General features: G+C 43.5%; 1 protein-coding gene and 1 long non-coding RNA gene across 5 annotated transcripts in view; one reads left to right on the plus strand and one right to left on the minus strand.

The window, feature by feature from the left end:
* Nucleotides 1-23,143, plus strand: part of HSD17B2 (hydroxysteroid 17-beta dehydrogenase 2) — an 84,059-nt gene that overhangs the window by 28,960 nt on the left and 31,956 nt on the right. For both annotated transcript variants that reach the window (XM_077754213.1, XM_077754215.1), the window contains 2 exons: nt 11,975-12,187; nt 18,295-18,480. In XM_077754213.1, the coding sequence (XP_077610339.1) occupies nt 11,975-12,187; nt 18,295-18,480 (399 nt within the window). The remainder of the gene's footprint in view (nt 1-11,974; nt 12,188-18,294; nt 18,481-23,143) is intronic.
* LOC144223473 (uncharacterized) overlaps nt 1-23,143 on the minus strand; it is a 70,786-nt gene that overhangs the window by 20,476 nt on the left and 27,167 nt on the right. The gene's annotated exons all lie outside the window — the stretch shown is intronic.

The raw sequence follows: 23,143 nt of genomic DNA on the forward strand, positions 1-23,143 counted from the left end.
TTTTCAGTGTCCCAGGGATTGCAGTGGGACTCGGGATTAAGAACCTCTGTTCTAGGCAGTGAGCACCATGAAGGTGGGGAGAGGTCTCTCTTTTATGGTAGTGTTTCTAGAACTTGGCCCAATATCTCTGGATGAACGATGCATGCACAATGAATGAATGTGAAGAGAGATAGGAAGACATGTCAGAAGTTAAAAGTGGCATTTAGGGAAAGCCAGTGCTCTATCTTTTTTTATGGTTATGGATACCAACTGTTGGATAGCCTCTTCCTATTTCCTTTCTTTATGAGAAGGTGGGCATTTAGTAGATTAAAAAAAAAGTACTCTCCAAATCTCTGCAAAGACACCCTTAGTGGAAATGGGGCTGGGAAGTCTTGGCAGAGTCCCCTAGTACTGTCAACAGGTTCCCCACCCTAATCTGGGTATTTAGTCACCTCTTTCTAATGGCTTGGCCAAGGATTTCTGAAATTCTGATCATTTCAGCTAACCACACATCTCCATCAGCATGGGTTTCAGGGATGTTAGTACTGAGAGTCATGCCCATTGTTTCTTATCTAGAATAACCTGAATAGATGTAATATGAAATTTTGGACAATTATGTCATTTCCTGTTGCATCCCCAACCTTGGCGGCAATCTGATGGCAGGCTGAGCTGGGTTGACTTTTTTTGTCATAAGGTGCAGAAAAGGAGATATGGAGATAGTTGTCAAAATCTTAGCATGGAAGGCAAGGGGACTGAATGGAGGTGAGAATCAGGAGAAGGCATTGGTCTTGGGTAACTGGAGGGAGGGTGATGCCATTTAGGAGAATAAGGAATTCCAGAAGGTGAAGCCTTTGGTGATGAATTTGGGGTGGCTGCAGGGGAAGTTCAGGACTGGCCTGTGTTCTGGGAGTCTGGCCCCTTGCCCAAAACCAGCAGAGTCACTTTGATTGCTTATTTTGCAGCCAGTCTAGGAGCTGTTCCCTCATGCACCACTGAGAACAAATCATTGCATTTTCCTTTCTGGACGAGCCGCTGTAAGCAGTCGGTGCTGTTGCATGGAGGATAGGAATGCATCCTCTGGGAAGAGAGCTGGCACCAGTGATAGAGACCCTTCGCTGGCAGACAGCTCTCATCATCGGTGTCTCCACATTGTGCATCCTCCCTGCCCATCTCCTGCCCAAGATGCTCAAAGAGACAATGACTTATAGAAGGAAAAGAACATACCTTAGAAAGAGCAAATCTGGGTTCCAAAGACAACTTTAGCATATCCCAGCTTTGTGACCTTGAACAAGTATTTAATGTTCTGGCCTCTCAGTGGGCTATCTTAAGATAGAAATAACAGGGGCACTTGGGTGGCTCAGTCAGTTGAGCATCTGTCCCTTGATTTTGGTACAGGTCATGATCTCACAGTTTCATGAGTTTGAGCCCTGCACCAGGCTCTGTGCTGGTGGTGCAAAGCCTGCTTGGGATTCTCCCTCTCTCTCTCTGCCCCTCCCCTGGTTGTGCTGTCTCTGTCTCAGTCTCTCTCAAAATAAACAAACAAACAAACAAAAAACCAGGTAGAAATAACAATAGTATGGGATAATTATTCATAAAGATTATATTTCAGGAAAAATGCATTTATTTCCATTACAAAATGTACTTTTCCCAGGGCCGCACCACCCAACAGTTACTACCTTGAGAATATCACCGGCAAAGAAGGCAAGTGTTGGTGGTACAATTGCCAAGTATTTGTTCTTCCTGGATTAGGAGATGAGCCTTAAATGGCCCTCAGGGAAGTCTTAAGTGCACTAGAGTTTTATTTTATTTATCTACCATTTTATCAAAGCTAACCTATTTTAAAGGGAACAAGCAGTGTCAACACAAGGGTGGCAATCTGATGGATTGCTTAAGTCTTAAACAAGGGAGGAGTAAGTCTTTTCCTTCTTAGTTTTTCACAGGTTTCAAGATAAGCATCTCTGGATCCAGATGACCTTTGTAAATGGGACAAAGTACATTGGGGTCTTGGGCTCACAAGGCTACAGGTGTGGGGCAGGTATCATTAGGAAGGCGGGAGCGGTGCATGCCCACCGTGGATCCCTGCTCTGAGAGCATGACCCATGGCAGGGAGCAGCCATTGGGGTCCTCAGCTTCGTCATGGGTTCCTGGTTGGAATGCAGGCCTGGAGTTGGCCTATCAGGTGAAATCGCCTAATTCTAAGCGTCAGTTTAGATTTATACAAAACACCTTGTGCAAGCAAAACACATATTCAGATCATGTTCTTACTGATACATAGCAGATCTTCAGTTTGTGTTTGTGAATTCCACCGTTAGAAGTGAAATTCCACTAGAAGAAAAGCCCTCAATAAATCCAAAGATGCCTGTTCCCCTAAGAAGCTCTACTTATGGCTGCTATTGGTCCGAGAGATCACCGGCAATGGGAGGACCAATGTCAGAAAGCAGAGCCAATGACACAAGATAAGAACTGAACTGACAATTCTTTTGGCTCCAGGAGCTAGAAACAACCAATGAAAGTAGTGGCCTGGGTTAAAGAACACAGTTCCTATTTACTTAACAAACACCTGAACAGTAACTGCCATGTGCCAGGACTTGTGCCCATTACTTAAACTGACCAAACCATTTAAATTCTTCTAACAACCCTAGGAAGGTGCTAATATCACTCGACATTATAGATGAGAAAACTGAGACACAGAGGGGTTAAGTGACTGGCCAAAGTCACATGGTTGGTACTTGGCAGAGCCAGGATTTGAACCCAGGTATCCTAGCTCTAGAATCCAGACTCTTACCATTTATCTCCGCTGTACTTATTTATTTATTTGTTATAAAAGTTTTTTTAATGTTTATTTTTGAGAGAGAGAGAGAGAGAGAGAGAGGGAGCGCAAGGTAGGGGCAGAGCGAGAGGGAGACACAGAATCAGAAGCAGGCTCAGGCTCTAAGCTGTCAGCAAGAGCCCAATGCGGGGCTTGAACTCACAAACCGTGAGATCATGGCCCAGGCTGAAGTCAGACACTTAACTGACTTAGCTACCCAGGTGTCTCAATGTATATTTTTTAAAGTTTATTTATTTTGAGAGAGACAGAGATGGCACAAGTGAGGGAGGGGCAGAGAGAGAGACAGAGGGAGAGAGAATCTCAAGCAGGCTCCACACTGCTAGCACAGAGCCTGATGCAGGGTTCAAATCCACGAACCATGAGATCACGACCTGAGCCAAAACCGAGGGTCAGAAGCTTAACTGACTGAGCCACCCAGGCACCTCTCTCTGCTGCATTTTAATAGGGAAAATTTCATCTAGTTATGAAAAATAATGGTTTGTGGTTTTGAAGACAATGTAGAAATGTGTAAAAATGATTACCTAATATTAACTTAAAAATTAATTGTCAAATTAATGTGTGCTATAAATGGAATTGTTAAAGAACGATGTGCAGAAAGAAGTCTAGAAGAAAAAACATGAAGCCCATAAAAGTTGTGCTAGATTGTTAGGATAAATAGGGATTTCTTCTTTTATTTACCGTATTGTTGATGTTAAAGTTTCATTATTTATAGGATATTTGGATAATAACTAGAAACTATTTGCAGGTTTGGACATTCTTCCCTCTTTGTCCCTCTTTCTGAATGTAGCTTCCAGTGGGGGTGGCGCATGGATGGCATAGTTGGTTAAGTGTTCAATCTCGGCTCGAGTTATGATCTTGTGCCTTGTGGGTTCGAGCCCCGAGTCCGGCTCTGTGCTGACAGCTTGGAGCCTGGAGCCTGTTTTGGATTCTTTGTCTTCCCCCCTCCCCATCCCCCCCTGCTCCTCTCCAGATTGCATTCTCTCTCTCAAAAATAAATAAATAAACATTAAAAATCTTGAAGAAAAAAAAAGAATTGAAAGTAACTTCCCAGGGACCAGCTTGTAATCAAGAGCACATGCAGTCTCACCTTTATAGGGTGGTATGTTGCATTTAAGAGATGTGGTCCTAAGGAACTTCTGAACTTCAGTTATTCACAACTTGCTTAATTTAAGATTTGAACAAATGATGGACTCTGTTCACCAGCTAATCCAGCACTTTCCAGTAGCAATGGCATAAATCTAGTTCCCATGAGCCCACCAGCTTTGAGACTACACAATTGTTAACTGTTTTGAATTAAAGGGATTCATATTGTTTCCATTGTGCACATACATGGAGACTTGATTTATATTTTTAGAATGAATCTGTATTTCAAATTCACTCCAATCTTGCACAGATGTGGCTTTCATGCTCATTGCTTGCTCCAAGTTGATATATTTCCAGGTCACTAGAGAAAAGAATGATCTCAAAGGCGTAGCTTAAAACCAACCCCAGCATTTCATCCACCCTCTCCCGAGGTAGACATCCAATTCAACAAATGTTTCTTGAGCACTTACTTTGAGTCAGGTACTATCAACACAAATGAAAAGATTCTCTGTTCTGAAAGCATTCACATTCCAATGTCTTCTTAAATGCCCATTTAGTTAACACATTCTTTTTATTGACCATCTTCTATGTGCTAAGTCCTGTGCTCTAAAAGAATTGAATATTTCTAAAGTTTGTATTTATTTATTTAAAGTAATCTGTACACCCAATGTGGGGGTTGAACTCATGACCCTGAGATCAAGAGTCATATGCTCTGCCAACTGAGCCAGCAGGTGCCCCAAAGAATTGAATCTTTTATATTCCTGCTGTTTATATCCTGAGTTCTGTTTGAGTTCCAACCTAACTCTGCCACGTCCCAGCTGAATGATTTAACTCTTTTTGTATCTTGGTTTCCTCCTCTGTAATTGATGATATTAAAATGATTTACCTTTCAAAGTGGTTGGGAGGATTTAGTGAGTTAGTATGTATGTGTGAGGCTGGCTAGAACTTGGTGAACATGCAATCCATATGGGGTGTGGTTATTTTCAGAGGTTATCATCAGGGAACTCTTATGAGACACTTTGTTTTTTCCCCAAGGCCCCAGCCTTATCTTTGAGTTTCCAGAGTACGCAAGGGTTCTCAACGGGGAGCGGCTTTCTTTCCCAAGAATGTTCTGAGACTTGCACCGACTCAGGACTAGCACAGTCTGAACTTTAACACTGTAAATCACAAACGATGTCCTGGTTATAGCCACAATACTCATTAAGAGCGGATTACAACATGTTGGGTCTTGTATATAACATCCACTGTGTGTTACTTCCCAACAACAGCCTACAAAGGATATATTGTAATAACCCCACTTCCCAGATGAAGAAGGAGAGGGTCCACACAACTACACAGAACACTCTCCAAAACTCATCCGTGGAAGAGGCAGATTTAGGCAGTATGCATCTGTCCAAGATGTTGAGTTGGTTCTCACTAGACACAAATTCCTCATCTACCAATTTGTGCGTGTAAAGGTCTGAAAATCAGGAAGGATCATGGTTTTATTTTTTAAAAATCTATATAATTATTACTGGGAACAGCAATGCTAAGCACATCACAAATATTAACTGGTTTAGGTATCATTATTAAGTCCATTTTACAGATGAGGAAGCTGACACAGGGAGGTTAAATAACCTCACTGGGGTTGCATAGGTAGGGATGGCGGGACCCAGGCTCACACCCAGGCCTCTGTGCTGTGCCTTCTTACAGATAAGAACAAGCAGATGGCCTTCCATGAACTTTGGCTTTGTTAATTCACCATCAAATAAAAACAAATCCAGATTTAGTAAGGAGAGACTTTATTTGAAAGGGTTATTGCATGGGGATGGGACTGTCATTGTATGGGGAATACTCTTAATGTAGATCTGCAAGTATCTCAAGGGTTCAACCAAGAACAGAATGTTGCTTTTAGAGGGGGCTGTAAACACGTCCGGATGGAACCAGGTGAGGGGGACTGGATGGCCGGGCCTGCCCTCACCAGACAGGAGACGAGAGAAGGTTTTCCCCTGAGACCAGCCTGTTCTCAGGAGGGGCTGTCTACTGGCTCAGGCTGAGGGTGGGCCAGGGCCTGGGGAAAGGAGAGAATCTGCACCAAAGTTTGGTTAACAAGCATTTGGTTCAAATGCTTCATTGGTGACAGGTGAATTCAGCCAATCATTTATGAAGCAATGAATGGAGGTTTGGAGGGCCTGGGTCTGGCCCTGTCATAGGTAAGTCAGGGGAGCATCCGTGAGTGTTATTCAAGTCACATGGGGAAGAGGACTTCTTTGCATTAAGTTGTTCCCTAAGAAACATAGAGTGGGGGTGTTTTTGTTTGCTCTTTTCCAGAATCACAGGGCCTGGCAAAGTTCAATACGGCATCACTTCATTTGTCCAGCACACACATCTCCTTTTACCTCCCTTGGCTTTGTTGTGCTTTGTAGATAATGAGCTTTTTACAAATTGAAGGTTTGTGGCAACCCTGTGTTGAGCAAGTCTATTGGCACCATTTTTCCAATAGCATCTGCTCACTTCGTGTCTGTGTGACACATTCTGGTACTTCTCACAACATTTCGAACTTTTCCATTACTATTATATTTGTGATGCTGACCAGTGATCAGCGATCTGTGATGTTACTATCGTTTTGGGGTGCCACGAAGTGTGTCCATAGAAGACAGCAAGCTTAGTCAGTGTTGTGTGTGTTCTGACTGCTCACAGACCAGCCCTTCCCTCGTCTCCCCTAGTCCTTGGGCCTCCCTGTTCCCTGAGACTCAGCAGTATTGAAATTAGGCCATTTATGAACCCTACACTGGCCTCTAAGTGTGCAAGTGACAGGAAGAGCCCCGCATCTCTCACTTTAAGTCAAAAGCTAGAAGTGATTACGCTCAGGGTGAAGGGCATGTTGAAAGCCGAGATGGGCCAGAGCCAGGCCTCTTGTGCCAGTTAGCCAAGCTATGAATGCAGAGGGAAAGTTCCTGAAGGAAATCAAAAGGGTTCCTGCAGCAGACATGCAAATGTGAGGAAAGCAAGACAGCCTTCCTGCTGATCTGGAGAAGGTTTCGGTGGCCTGGATAGAAGAGCAAACATTCTGTTAAGCCAAAGCCTAATCCCAAGCAAAGTGCTCACTCTCTCCAGTTCCATGGAGACTGAGAGGCAAAGAAGCTGCAGAAGAAAAGCTTGAAGCTGGCAGACCTTGGTTCGTGAGGCGTAAAGGAAAGAGGCTGTCATCATAACCCGAAAGCCCAAGGTGAGGCAGCAAGCCCTGATGCAAAAGCTGCAGCAAGTTATCCTGGAATCTGGCTAAGACGGTGAAAATGGCTATACTAACCAACAGATTTTCACTAAACAACAAGACTTTCAAAGCTAGAGAAGGAAATCAATGCCTGGCTTCAGAGTTTCAAAGAACGGGCTGATTCTCTTTCAAGGGGCTAATGTAGCTAGCGATTTTAAGTTGAAGCCAGTCAGTGCTCACTTACCATTCTGAAAATGCTTGAGCCTTTAAGAATTCTGCTAAATCTGTTCTGCCTGTGTCCCCTAAATGGAACAACAAAGCCTGTGTGACAGCACATCTGTTTGCCAAATATCTTAAGCCCACTGTTGAGACTCACTGCTCAGGGGAAAAAAAAAATTCCTTTCAAAATATTACTGCTCATTGACAACACATCTAGTCACCCAAGAATGCTGATAGGGATGGTATAATAAGATTAATGTTGTCTTCATGCCTGCTAACATAACATCCATTCTGCAGCCCGTGGATCAAGAAGTAACTCTGACTTTCACGTCTTACTGTTTAAGAAATACATTTTGTAAGGCTAAAGATGCCATAAATAGTGATTCTCTGATGCATCTGGGTAAAGTCAATTTGGAAACCGTCTGGTAAGGATTCACTGTTCTAAAAAAAATTTTTTTTTAATGTTTTATTTATTTCTAGGAGAGAGAGAGAGACAGCGTGAGCAGGGGAGGGTTAGAGAGAGGGGGAGTCACAGACTCTGAAACAGGCTCCAGGCTCTGAGTTGGCAGTCAGCACAGAGCCTGACGCAGGGCTCGAACCCACGAACCGCGAGATCATGACCCAAGTGAAAGTCGGACGCTTAACCGACTAAGCCACCCAGGCGCCCCAAGGATTCACTATTCTAGATGCTATGAAGAACATTTGTGATTCATGGGAAGAGGTGAAAATTTCAGCATTAACAGGAGTCTGGAAAAAGTTGATTCCAACCCTTATGGATGTCTTTGAGGGGTTCCAGACTTGAGTAGAGGAAGTTACCACAGATGTGGTGGAAATAGCAGGAGAACCAGAATTAGCAGCGAAGCCTGGGGACATCTGGGTGGCTCAATCGGTTGAGCGTCTAGCTTCGGCTCAGGTCACAATCTCACGGTTCGTGAGTTCAAGCCCCAGTGCTATCATCAGACTCACTGCGGTCAGTGCAGGCTCACTTCAGATCCTCTGTCTCTCCTTCTCTCTGTCCCTCCCTGGCTTGTAGTTTTTCTCTTTCTGTCTCTCAAAAATAATAAACAAACAAACAGACAAAAAGAAGTGGAACCTGAAGATGGGACTGAATTGCTGTCCTCTCATGATAAAACTTTCAGCGTATGAGAAGTTGCTTCTTATGGGTAACCAAAGAAAGTGGTCTTTTGTGAAAGTGGTTTCCACTCCTGGTGAAGATGATGTGAAGATGGTTGAAATGACAACAGAGGATTTAACAGATAAACTGAATTGACAAAGCAGTGGCAGGGTTTGAGAGGCATTGACTCCAATTTTGAAAAAAGTTCTCCTGTGGGTAAAATGCGGTCACACATCACATGAAACAGAGAAATCATTCTCTAAAGGAAGAGTCAGTTGATGTGGCAAGCTTTCCTGTTGTCTTGTTTTAAGAAAGACGCAGGACTCAAACTCACAAACTGTGACATCATAACTTGAGCTGGAATTAAGAGTCAGACACTTAACTGACAGAACTACCCAGGCACCCCAGCAATAAAGCATTTTTAAATTATGGTATGCACATCGTTTTGTAGACCTAATGCCATTGTACATTTGACAGACTACAGCATAGTGTAAACACAACTTGTATATGTGCTAGGAAACCAAAACATTCATTTGACTTGCTTTATTGTAGCAGTCTGGGACTGAACCCACAAAATCTATGAAGTTTGCCTGTATCTACTATATGCCATGCTCTTCCTAGGAACTTTCTAGAGAGAGTTAGATCCTGGATTCATTAACTTGTCAAAGTCACTACCTTCAGGGATGCATGGCTGGCACCATCAGTAGAGCATGAGACTCTTGATCATGAGTTCAAGCTCCACGTTGGGCATGGAGCCTACTTAATAAATAAATAATTTTTTAAAGGCCCTACTTGCAAAAATTTCTTCCAGAGTTTTCTCTGCTCAGAGAACATGCAGTGAGGATCAACATGTCTCCTTCTTCTCTCACTTAGCATAATGTTTTCAAGATTCACCATTGCTATAGTGCATATCAGAACTTTATTCCCTTCTATGGCTGAATCAGATTTCATTGTATGGATACACCACATTTTGTTTACTTATTCATCTGTTGCTAGACATTTGGGTGGACAACCCTTTCTCACCTCCCTCTGTACATACCCTGGCTGGGTGTTTATTTGCTGCATGGAACCCAGGGCCACAGTCTTCATCTCTGCACCACAGAATGGTTCTTTCTGTGCAGAGAAGGAAGATACTCCCATTCTACTATGACCGAAATCTGTCAGGGGAACTGAAAGCTTGGAAGTTCATGGCCCCAATATGTCTGGTCATGCCGACCGTGAAGCAGAAGCACAGGGTATGGTGTATCACCAATGAGAGAGGTCCTCCATGAACATCTGACCTCACCCACCATAGCAGGTATAACCCAGCTCCAGATCCACTCTTCATTCTATTCCAGTTCTAAGTTAGTTATTTTCAGGAAAATCATACCCTTCCTTGCTGGGCCACAAGTGGACCATTCTGGACTTGGCTTCCCCATGTCTCCCTCTCTACTTATACAGATAAAGGAGAAGGTGACTGGTCCAGGATAATGAAGAGTCATGGACTTGGATTTAGGCTCTGGCAAAGAGTCTAAGTCCATCCCTACTATCTCGGTGACACTGGTCCCTCTCCTTTTCAGTTTTCCCATGTGTGGAATGGGAAAGGTATTCTCAACTGTTGACATTTGGAGAATAATTTTGCAAGATAGTATTGATCACCAGTAAAATCTGGGGTTTCCGGGGAGGGGTTGCATGCTTTGCCCCTATCTGTTGAACGTGACACTGTCCAGGAGCTGGTTTCAGCATAGTTGACTCAGAAGTTGAATTTGTCCAACTGCAGGTCTATTTCTACAGGGCAAAGCCACATTCACTGGACTCACAAAACTTTTACACACATATGTTACTATATGTTAGAAGAGCCATAATTCTCATATGCTAATTTACACCAAGGTGAGATCTGTCACATGGCCCAGATACTTGTATCTGCCTCAATTGCTACTGTCTCTTCCTTGGCTGTTATAAATAATGCTGAAATAAAAATAGGAATGCATATATTTATTCAGAGTAATATTTTTGTTTTCTTTGGGTAAATATCCAATAGTGGAATTACTGCATTATATAGTATTTCTATTTTTAATTTTTTGAGGAGCCTCCATGCTGCTTCCCCCGTGGCTGCACCAATGTGCATTTGCAGCAACAGTGCATGAGTGTTCCTTCCTCTCTACACCCTTTTCAACACTTGTTATTTCTTGTCATTTTGATTGTAGCCATTTTAACTGGTGTGAGAGGATGTCTTGTGGTAGTTTTGACTGCATTTCCCTGGAGATTAGTGGTATTGAGCACCTTCTCATATGTCTGTTGGCCGTTTGTATGTCTCCTTTGGGAATCTGTCTATTCAGTGCCTCTGCTCCATTTTGAATGGGGTTGTTTGATTTTTTTGGTGGTGAGTTTGTCCTTTCGTCTTCTAATGTATGATCATTAGAGTAGATCTAGGTGATCATCCTCTTCTTAGGGACAGTGACACTTCTGTTCAGATTCCAGACACTTCTTGTTAGGTTGGAAGTAAGATGTTTTTTCTGATCACTGACATATTGTTCCTTGAGTCAATTGTTAGTGTGCTCTCTGATTTCTCGTATTTTCCAATTCTAAGGTAGACACCTGACTATAGCCCCTGACTCCTGATAAGAAAGATCCCTTAAGGTCTATAGGAAAGACCACCTGACACAGCCAGTGTGAAGATGATTTCTCACCTTTAGAGCTTTAGAGGCATGTTAACTGTTGGGTGTTTATTCTGCTGTGGCTCAACAGGCGATTTTACATCCATGTTGCCTTCATTCAGAATTTCAGGTATCTATCACTTGTGGACATAAAGCCATTTTTTCCAGGGTCCATAATGTCCTGCAGACTTGTTTGGGTAAATTCCCATCTCAAAGTATGAGAGGTATGTTACATATTATTATGTCATCTGTTTATTTCCACAAAGTGATGCACTTAGGGCTTTCTATCTGGTTTCTGTTGCAAGCTTCTTTCTAGAGTTGCTGTCTATTCAACTCCTTGGGAGAAGGTTATCACGAGGGAAAAGCTCTGAGGACATGAGCAGTGCAGGTGACTGTGAGCCATCATCTTTCATAACCTAGAAGGGACTGGGAAGCCTCTTGTTACTGACTTGTGTCCACAGTGGAAGCAGGATCTGACATTTTGCTATATCTCTAAAGCCCAAAACCAACTGTAAAGTAGTAGTTTGTAATGAATGATTCACTGAAGATTTTATGGAGTGTTGGAGGCTACATCAAATGTGATCCAGCAGAGATAATAGAAAAGTTTCCATTAGGTGTCTTCACCTCCTCGGTTATTTGGCCACCAGCCACCCCTGGGCCATCCCTCCGTCAGAAATTCCCCTTCCACTTATGCCCCCACTCTGAGTTTTACCTTACTTTTCTTCTTTTTATACAGAGAAATGCATCTGTTTTGGCTTGTCTGCCCATTTTTCCACTTAGCAGATAAAGAAACTTCCTCAAGTGCCGCTCTCTCCAGAAAACATGGACAATCTTCCATAGCATGGAATGTTTTCCTTATTAAGTAATTTCTCCGGCCATCTGAGTTTGAGCCCACTTTGTATCACCTTAATCCCTTGCAGGTGGCGATTCTGGATTTGGCCATGCTCTGTCCAAATATCTGGACAAGCTTGGCTTCACGGTGTTTGTGGGAGTTCTAAACGAAAAGGGACCTGGAGCTGAGGAACTGCGAAGAACCTGCTCCAAGCGTGTCTCCGTGCTCCAGATGGATATCACCGACCCGCAGCAGATAAAAGACGCCCACAGCAAAGTGGTGGAAAAGGTGCAGAACAGAGGTACTGCCTTCAGCTCCCCACCCCTCAATTGCCTCTCACCCTCCTAGCAAGTGACCAACTCTGGTCCCAGCCTCTACTTATCACTGCCCCCTAGTCCATTCTGGCTGCTGACCACACCTGAGGATACCTGCACTGAGCACCTGTCACATGCCGCGGCCTCTTGCAAACACGAAGATAGTATGAATGAGTGAGGCAAGGTCCATCCTCACAGAACTTGAATTCTTTAACCCATTCGCCCAACGTCTGCTTGGTCACTCTCCCATTACTTCCCCTCATGCCCACACCTCCATTGCTTTTAACCTCCCACGAATATAACATGTGTTAGACTTGTGTCCCTTTCTTCACCTTCAATCCTGTGTTGGCCAACTGGTCTGGCTGAGCTAATAAGTATCATTCTGAACACTTAGCTCTTTACCTCTCTGCAGTATTTCATTCTTTTACGAAAAAATTTTTTTAATGTTTGTTTATTTTTGAGAGACATAGAGAACAACCATATGAGCAGAGAGCGAGGGAAAGAGAATTCCAGCAGGCTCTGTGCTGTTACCACAGAGCTTGATGCAGGGCTCAAACCCATAAACCGTTAGATCATGACCTAGGCCAAAACCAAGAGTCAGACGCTTACCTGACTGAGCCACCCAGGTGTCCCCCCTTTTTTCAAAATGTCAATAAACCATTTTACTTAATATATCTACAATATTAACATTTCAATATGTAATCAATACAAAAGTTATTAAAGAGGTATTTTACATTTTTTGAATGAAATCTTTGAAATCTGGTGTATATTTTATACTTCTACCCCAACTCCATTTAGATGCTAAATTTTCAATGGTTAGAGTGAGATATAGTTCTACCAAAACAAGAAAGCTGCATATTTATTTATTTAATTTAAATCCAAGTTAGTTAACATATATCTGCAGTATTCTAAATGTGTTGACCACCCTCCCTTGGCTTGGCTTTGAGGTCTCCAGCCCCCCCAGTGCCTCCCTAGTTCTCTGTTTTTTTGCTTCTCCTGCATGAACCCGTTCCTCCACCCTCCCCCATAGAATGTGACCGTTTCTGAGGGCTCCTTCCCCAAACTTCCCATTCCATCTTTCCTGGGCTCAGCTGCTCTGTCCTGGCGCTCCCCAGCTGCGTATTACAATCACCTGGGGATTGTTTGAAACTACCCACGCTTGGGCCCAGGATGACCTACAGGAGTTGGAGGGCCCAGGGCAAAATGAAAACCATGTGGGGCCCCTTGTTAAAAAAATGATTAAGACTTTAAGACGATGCTAGGCAGAGAATTAAAACAAGCATGAAGCTAAGAAGTACAGGGTACTCTGTGACTACACAAATGGTACGCTCATGATGCCCATCCAGCCTGGGAACCCCTCCCCCAACCAATCAAATCGGTGTCTACAGGCAACGACTCAGCTGACCCTTCAATAAGGGGGCTGCCACTCTTGCTGTCCTTTTGCTGAGAATGTCAGCTGTAATGAAGATCCCACTCAGGGATCCCAGGCCTCAGTACATTTGAAAGCGCCGTGGGTGATGCTAATGTTCTGCCAGAGCTGAGAAACACTGAGATGTATGCCAGTCCCTTCCACGTATATTACCAGCCTAGCCCTCTTCTCAACGTCTTGACCTATTATGTATATAAAATTGTCTGCCAGACATCCCACCTCCATTTGTCAAAACCTGACCTCATTATTTTTTACCCTGTTGCCAGTCTGCAAATGCAAATGAGCTTACCCTCCTGCATTCCACAGCTCAGAAGCTGGCATTGCCTCAGGGTCAGTCATCCAAGACAGCAGACTGGGGGCCACTTAGACCTTTGGCTTACCCTCAGTTCCCGAATTCTATTGGCCCCCAGTCCTTCAGTTCTGTCTCCTAGGTTTTCATCAGCCCAGCTCCATTCTCTCATCTCCAGGCAATGAGACTGAGTGCAAGCCCTCGCCTCCCACATGGGCCCCCCCGCAATAGCTTCCTTGCAACAGGGCTTTCCCTCCTCATTACTTTCCAAATAGTAATCTTCATAGCGTGCAACTTATAATGTCACTCATCTCGTATAAACCCTTGGACATACAGAGCCTCCATGTCTTGGGTTCCTCCCACGAGCCAGGCCTGTGAGAGGTGTCATGTTCAGTCTCATTGAATGGTTCAGTGGTTCTCTATCCACCACCAAATATACTCTAAACCTCCTCACGATGATTTGAAGGTTTTCAGGATAATGCCCCCTGTCAAAACCTTAATCTGCAATACCTGTTGGTCTACTCGGTAAATTCTGATTGGTTTCCGGAGTAGAATATGTTAAATGTGTCATGTCTTTGTACATCCAACTTCCTCTTACCAAAATTTCCTTCTTGCCTCTACTCCCTTCTTCTAACACTCTTGACTTTGTCCAAGTGCAGACTCTACTCCCACCGGCTCAAACATAACATCTCTTACATGATCTTCCTGGTGATCCAAGTTATATCATTCACTTCCTCTTCTGGATACTCACTTGTTATACCTTGTACATACCTGCCTTACTGATTACAAATATCTGTCCATCTCCCGCTCCTCACCAGGAGGTTCCTTGAGAATCACAACCATGTTCCCATAAGGATTCTTTCAGATACCAGTGACACAAACCCAGTTCAAAATTGCTAATGTATAAAGGAATGTATTTGCGTAAGTGAAAAGACCTGTTAGCTTCAGGCGTATTGAATCCTTAAACAATGTCATCAGGGCTGAGTCTCTGTTTCTTAGCTCTGCTTTCTCCCCTCGGGCTTTGCTTGGAGGCCTCAAGTACTTGTTGCTTATATTCTCTTCACTGCAGACATTTATAGCATAAAAAGAGTAATATTATCTGCTTCATTTGGTGGTTGAAGATGTAGTTATATAGGAAACAGAAGAGTCCCTTACATGCATCAGGCATTCAGTAAGGGCTCTTATTTTCCATTCATTCAACACTAAGCACAGTCCTTGGCATATAATAAATACTCAGTAGACATCTAAGAAGTGAGAGGAGGAGAGAAAAATGGATTTTTTATTATTAGGGATTAATTTTCAGCAAGTTTAACAATGTGTGGTTGTTTTCTAGAAAAGTAGCCTTCCTCGCCTGGTCTTTTGTGGTATCAGAGATTTGACTTTGTCCCTCTTATGAAGGGGACTTCATGGTGTCTTATTCAAGGAGGTATTTGATACAGACCCCTCTAGTGAGACCCAGAGGAGCAGTATTGACCATATTGAACAATAAAGCAATGGGTTATAAATATGGAAATACCACGCCAGTGTCCAGGGATGATGAAGGGATGTGGTAAGTACACTTTCCAACGACCAAGCCCATGCTGTTTTGTGGCCAGAATTCTGGAAAGCAATCCTCTTCTGAGACAATTGCCAATATGCCTTCTGCCCATTTTCCTTGAGGTCTCTCTCAACCTCAGCCTCTCAACTCAAAGAGGAAATGAAGCAGTGAAACAAGAAGTTTAAAATCACCAAGAAGGAAGTTTCCTGAAGAACCCTCTGGGGCCTGTAGACAAATGAGGAACCCTCAGCTCCTGTAAGAGGGCTGTCACTGTGCTGTATTCCTACACAATATATTATTATATAAGTAGATATTAATTATTTTAAAACTTAATATGACCCACAGGTATAGTGGGCTTATCAGCCATCTTAAAATTCTATGGCAGGAGTTGGCAAACTATAGCCCTGTTTTGTTCTGTTTTATATTTTATCTTGAAAAAGTTGTAGATTCACAGGAAGTCACAAATAAATGTCCTGTGTGTGTTTTGCCAAGCCTCTCCCAATGTTAACATCTTACATAACTACAGTACAATATCAAAACCAGGAAACTGGCATTGGTATAAGCCACAGAGCTTGTATTTCACCAGCTATTTGTGCGTGTGTGTGTGTGTGCGTCCGTGCGTGCGCGTACGCGCGCGCGCATGCGCATGCATGCATGTGGGCAGCTTTGTACAAAAGCACCACAATCAAAACACAGAACTATTCCATCACCACCAAGCTCTCTCAGGCAAGGTTTTTAGAGCCATATTCTCATCTGTCACTCCTGGCAATCACAAATCTGTTCTCTCTCTCTTTTTAACTTTGTCATTTAAAGAACATTATATAGATCTGCCACCTGTTTTTGTATGGCCTGTGAGCTAAGGATGGTTTTTACATTTTTTAAATGGTTGAAAAAAATCGGAGGAATATTATTTTGACAGATGAAAATGATATGGAATTCAAATGCCAATGTCCATAAATCAAGCTTTAGTGGAGCTTTGAAGTCTGTGTCTGCTCTTCCACTATAGTAGCAGAGCTGAACCAGCAGTGCCTGCAACGGAAATATTCACGATCTGGCCTTTTTTAGAAAAAGTTTGGTGACTCCAATTCTAGTACCTTCTCAAGCTGCTGCCTGCAGGTTGCCTGTCCAAGGTGTATATCAGGCTGAATGAATTCAGGAGAGGCGTCCTCTCCACCACCATCATCCTCATAATAGCTGTTGAGCTCTTACTACATTAGGCATCATCTCACTTAAGGCTCCCAATCACGACTGTGTATAAATGTCAGACCCCCAGCTCAAGTGTGTGAGAAATGTGACATTATTTTCTGCAACTCAGCTCTGTATCTACTTTGAGCCATGTCTCTACCGCGTGGTGCAAACCATTTCAACTTGAGCTTCACCTCATGTCCCCAGGGTAGCGTCTAAATTACTAGGGAGGAGACATTTCATCTTTCATCAGTGCTTCACTCTGACCCCTGCTGAGGTGTCCAATGATCTGTCCAGTCCTTGTGCAAGTTGGCTGCTACCGACCTTCTTGATGCCATCAAAAAGACACTGTTAGGGCTGGACTTCCTGCCATTTGTGTCTGCTAGCACTGAGGCTCTTTCGGCTTCTGTACACAGGTTCTCACGCTTGAGATCACTTGGAGGGGATAACCTGTCACAGAAGCTGAGCTTCAAAAACAATTTCTGCTCGCTAGCTTCTGATCCAGCAGGGCTGAAGTAGGGTTCTGGAATTTGCATTTCTAACAGGTTCCCATTTGTTGCTGCTGGTTCTGAACCACATCTTGAGAGCCACTGTTCTAAACCAGGCTGAGGCTCAGGGAACTTAGAGAATAAACATACCCCAGATTCTGTCACCTCTGTTTCTCCCAGGTGAAGAGGACCCAGGTCATTCACCTCTGCTATAGGAGTTTGGAGTTTTGGGATTATCTCTTTCCCACCATTTAGGGCAGTGGTTCCCAAGCTTGCTTGTACATTGGAATCCCCAGGGAAATTTTTAAAACTACTAACGTCAAGGTCCCTTCTCTTCCCCATCCCAGAATTTCTGATCTCATTTGTTGGGATGTGGCTGGGCACTGGGGGTTTTAAAAAGCATCCCTCCCCCCCTTCCCCCCCGCCATGATCCTAATGTGCAGTCAAGGTTGCAAACCACTACTTGGGAACAGGGCTTCTCCAAGTGTGGTCCAGGCCTACAGCATCAGCACTACGTGAGAGCTAGTCAGAAATGTAGATGCTCAAGGTCCATCCCAGACACCCCCAAATGAGATTCTCTGGAGATGGGCCCAGCAATCTGTTTGTACAAGCCCTTCTGGTGGTTGTGATGCAATCAACAAGATTAGGCTGGTTGGGGAAGGGACTGGGCTCAGAGATTCTGAAATCTTCTTAGCTCTCGAAAACTTCTCCAGTTTTCCCATTTCCCTGGATTAGGAGATCTTTTCTAGTTTAGGGAAAAGGGAAGACAGGCTCGTATATCATCCTGCATGGTTGTCAGGATATTATTCCATCTCTACACACTCCTTCAAAGCAGAAACATGAAGTAGGGCTCTTCTTACACTCCCCTTTCCTGTGGCTTCCCTCCCCAGATAAAGCAAATATCTAGCTGCTTGGATGTAGGAAAGTGTCAGAAGGAAAGGAAATACCTCCAAAAAACCATTGCTTAATATTTCAAATCTACTCTCCACACAACCCCGCCCAAAGTAGGTGGTTTTAGGTATTCGAGGAGACTGAGGTCTGAGTTTGAGTGATCTGCCTAGATCCTAAATCTCAAGAGGTCCTTTAGACTCTGGAGCTTCAAGTGTTAAAAATCCTCCTGCTCTTCAGCATCATGAGATATTAAAGCCATTCCTTTCTGTCTTCAGGACTGTGGGCTGTGGTCAACAATGCTGGAATCATTGGCTTACCAGCTGACGGAGAGCTCATTCCCATGACTAACTACAAACAATGCATGGCCGTGAACTTCTTTGGGGCCGTGGAGGTCACAAAGGCATTTTTGCCTCTTCTTAGGAGATCCAAGGGGAGGCTGGTGAACATCAGCAGCATGGCAGGTGAGTTGGCCTTTCCCCACAAGGTTGTGCGGTGCCTGTTGTGCAAGATGTGGCTTGTTGCATTCTTTGTGGACCAAACAAGAAAGCAGGACAGGCTCCTGCAGGGCTGGATCATGATCAGTCAAATTGTATGTTTACCGTTGATCTTAATACAATAAAACCTTTGCTTTCAAATCCTTTCATGTACAAACGCTTACCTCTTTACTCATTACTGGGGATTTAGGGGTTTACATATCTTCGTAACACATAAGCTTCCTAGATTTGGAGAGGAAATCCCACATACAGTTTCTAGTAATCGGTTTTCAAACCTCTTTGAACTGGGCACACTCGTAAAATGAGTAGGCAAATGTCCCCACTGTGGCACTGATGCAGCTCCACACCTCTGTTGGCTGCCCACTGGTGTTTTCCATAAGATCCTTCTTAACATTTTGCAATCTCAAGGCAGTTGGGTAAGGGTGTGACATTTGATGACTCACTTTTTTCCATCTCACAGAACAGATAGTCAACAACTTGAGTCCAGGCTTTAACAAACTCCCTTTCATAAACAAGACCATGTATGTTATATCACATCCTTTCTTCTAGGACAGGCGCTCTCATTTATTTCCTTTCCTTTCCTTCTTTCCTTCTTTCCTTCCTTCCTTCCTTCCTTTCTTCTCTCTCTTTCTTTCTTTCTTTCTTTTTTAAAGTAGGCTCCACACCCAGCTGAGAACCCAACACAAGGGTTGAACTCATGACCCTGAGATTGAGACCTGAGCTGAGATCAAGAGTTGGACACTTAACCACCTGAGCCGCCCAGGCGCCTAGAACAGGCATTTTCAAACTGGGGTTCCTTAGATCCTGACTTGGTTTTGGGAACATCCATGAGGTTGTCTTTCAGGCCACTGCATGAGTGAAAGGGAAGCCAAGGAGGTGCGGGCTTGGACTTCAGGATCCTGCTTTCAAATAGAGGAACACCACTCTTCACTGTTTGATTAGTTGGTTCCAAACAAGATTTTTTTTTAATGAAGGATTCACTAGTTATTTTATTTTGTTTATTTGTTTTTTGGGGGTGAGGTTCTTTGTATGGACTAGGCAGTTATCATTGTTCACCATATTCCCTTTATTGGCTTTAACCCAGCAACCTCCTTGAACTTAGCTATGTGAATGTGTGTTACTAAGCTGATGGTTAGCCTGAGGAGAAAGGAAGCAAGGAAGGGAGGAAGGAAAAGAGGGAGGAAGGAGAAAGAGAATGGGGAGAGAAAGGCTAACGTGGTTAACAGAAATGAATACGATATTTTAACTTGTATGAGAACCCTGAAGTAGTTCCAATTTCTTGCTACCTTGCTGAAGTGAACAAATCCTGGGAAAACACATTTGCAACATTTCAGCCTTATCTTTCTTCTGAACTTAGCCTTCAACACTTTTACTTCTGTGGAAACCTCACCTTTTCCCTTGGCATAGCCTGGTACCTCTGAAAAATTCTCACACGCTCCTTGCCTCACTCATTAAACAAATATTTACTGAAATAACTGATCATTGCCAGCTCCTTGGCACACTGTCAAAGTTTTTCTCTTTTCTCTCTTTGTCTTCAACTTTGAACAGCTCATTCATTGAGAAGATATTACTTTAGTTATCGCTAATACACACACTACCTGCTATGGGCCTAGTGTCTGGCCTGTAGCATCTCAATTAATAAATGAAGAAATGCAAGTGTGAGAATGAATGGCAAATGGATGAATGAATGAGGGAATGAAGAATTTACAATACAGAGCATGCTCATTCATGCACTTCAACTTGTCCTCTAATGCTTTTTCTAAGCCAAGGCTTAGTTCTCTTTCCTCATATATTTCTATTGGAGGGACACTTGAGTATTAAAATAAATTACATGACCTTCACTCTTATTCTTATGGTGGAGTGAAAATTCTTTACATTTAGCATCACTATTTCCATTTCATCATCTTCTGTGATCACCAAGTCAACATAACCGAAACCAAAGTTGTAATCGATTCAAAGTTTGCTCCCCTTCTTTTGGTTTCTCTCCCATTCTTTTGAATTTCAGAGTTTTGAGATTTCTTTTTTTTTTAAGTTTATTTATTTAGTTTGAGAGAGAGAGAGAAAGAGAGAGAGAGCAGGAGAGGGGCAGAGAGACAATCCCAAGCAGGCTCTGCACTGTCAGTGAGGAGCCTGATGTGGGGCTTGAACTCACAAACCATGAGATTATGCCCTGAGCCAAAATCAAGAGTCAGACACTTAACCAGTGCAGCCACCCAGACATCCCTGAGCTTTCTTTTATTTGTTTCTCCCTCTGCCTTTCCATCCTTTCTCCCACCTAATCAGTTGCCAAGATGTATGGAGTCTTCCTTCATCACATCCAGCTTTAAGTCCTTATGTCCCAAAGAAACTCTAGAATGAAGTTCATTTGTAGGACATAGAAGCCACCTAAGGTATTTTATAAAGTTGTTGAGGCAGTGGTAAGAAATCAGAACATATGGGAAGCATATGTACCTCATAGGGCAGGTGTTTCTACAATATAGGAGCAAAGCTCTTAAATGGTGCTTATAGTTTCCTCCAATGATGAGGAGCAGAGAAATTCAGCAGAAAACAAAATAAGGAAATCTTGCATTTGGCTGACAAGAGTTTTGCGAAACAACGGAAAATATGTTGAGAAGGTGATAGAAGGTTTGAGAAGGTGATAGAAAGTTTGAGAAGAGTGATGAGGAGCTAGAACGTAACACAAGATCGGGAGAGTTATAACCAATCCATAGAAATTAGCATCCAACGTGATGCCCATTTGATGCGTCTCTTGGCAACGTTAATATAAAAGCAATTGTGGAAAACGTGCTTATCTGGGAATTCCGCCCTGGTCTTTTTCTCATTTTGAAGCAGGGGTCATGGAGAGAGAGAGAGAGAGGCAAGCAGTCACTAATAAGTGTCCTCCAAAGGAGCTCACGGAGCCCTGACCCATCAGGTTGTCATGAGCCTGTACCCCGCCACCTTCTGCATGACAGGAATTTCAGTGGTGTAGATTTATCAGGGAAGCTTACATCAGCCAGCGGGGGCTGGGCTGCAGCTGATAAATCGGTTCCAGTAATGCACTGCCGCAGAGCAAATAATCACCAATGAAGTGTCTCCGGCTGGTTTGAGTAGGTAATTAGTTTGGCAGACAAAATAGTGGTTCCTGAAAGGGCATCTGGGTGGCTCAGTCAGTTAAGCATCCGACTTCCACTCAGGTCAAGATCTCGCGGTTTGTGGGTTCAAGCCCCACGTTGAACTCTGTGCTGACAGCTCCAAGCCTGGAGCCCGCTTGGGATTCTGTGTCTCCCTCTCTGCCCCTCCCCTGCTTGCACTCTGACTCCGTCTCTGTCTCTCTCTGTCTCAAAAATAAACAAACTTAAAAAAAAAAATAGTGGTTCCTCAAATGCATGCACATCCTAATTCCTGGAACCTGGAATATGGAACTTTAGCTAGCAAAGGGGGCCTTGCAGGTACGATTGAGTTAAAGAGCTAGAAATGCCAAGATTGTCCTGCATTATCTAGATGGTTTGGAAACAAGAGTCCTTATAAGAGGGAAGCAGGAGGGTCAGAGTCAGAGAGAGATTGGAAGATGGAGAAAAGGACCAGGAGCCAAGGAATGCAGGAGGCTTCTAGAAGTGGCAAAAGTTGGGGGAACTGATGATTCTCCCTTGGGGACCCCAGAGGAACATAGCCCTTCATTTTAGCCCGGTGAAACCTCTGACCATCAGAACTGCAGGGCGCCTGGATGGCTCGGATGGTTAAATGTATGACTTCAACCTAGGTCATGATCTTGCCATTACAAGTTCGAGCCCCACATCAGGCTCTGTGCTGACAGCTCAGAGCCTGGAGCCCGCTTCAGATTCTCTCTCTCTGCCCGTTCCCCACTCACACTCTGTCTCTCTCTCTCAAAAGTAAATAAACATTAAAAAAAAAATGAAAAAAAAAAAAGAATTGTAAGCTAATACATTTTTATTGTTTAAGCCATTAGTTTTGTGGGAATTTGCCATTAATAGCAATAGGAAAGTACACCTGGGTTGATATCAGGTCAAATACCTCTGGGCCTGTCCAGGTCTCTTCAAAAGTGGATGGAGGAGCATCTACATTTCCTTGGGGGAGGGAGGGCTGTGGTGGCGGTGGAAGGGGAGACTATAGGGCTGACCTTTCTTTCTAACACTCAACATGGGCTGTGCATTTTAAGGCTCACTCTGTCACAGGCCTCCCAAGCATTCCTAGTGGGTATCTTTTGGTAGTTTTAACTCCCAGACAGACATCCTTCCTGGCAAGGCATTAATTCTTTCTACTTTTTTAATTTCAACTTTATTTGGCCAATATTTTCAATTCCAATATTGAGGTAGAAGTGCCTGAGGAACTGTCAACATCCGATTCAGTTTAAGCAACAAGGCACCAATTCCCACCGCGGTGATAAGTGCACATTTTACAATCCCAGTTTGGCTCTTTCTAGATGTCAAACTTTAATTATTTCTGATTAACAACTTAGCAAATGTACCTAATTTCCTATTCCATTTTACTTTTCTCTGAACCTGAATACCTGTTCCTTCCACCCTTCTGTAATTCAGGACCCTGTGGACAGCTTTCACTCCTCATCCTTCATACCATGTTGAATCAACACTTACGGCATTTTACTGCATTCCCCACCACCCCAGCCAAG

Source organism: Crocuta crocuta, unplaced genomic scaffold (genome assembly GCF_008692635.1).
Source record: "Crocuta crocuta isolate KB4526 unplaced genomic scaffold, BGI_CrCroc_1.0 scaffold61, whole genome shotgun sequence".
Taxonomy (NCBI): Eukaryota; Metazoa; Chordata; class Mammalia; order Carnivora; family Hyaenidae; genus Crocuta; species Crocuta crocuta.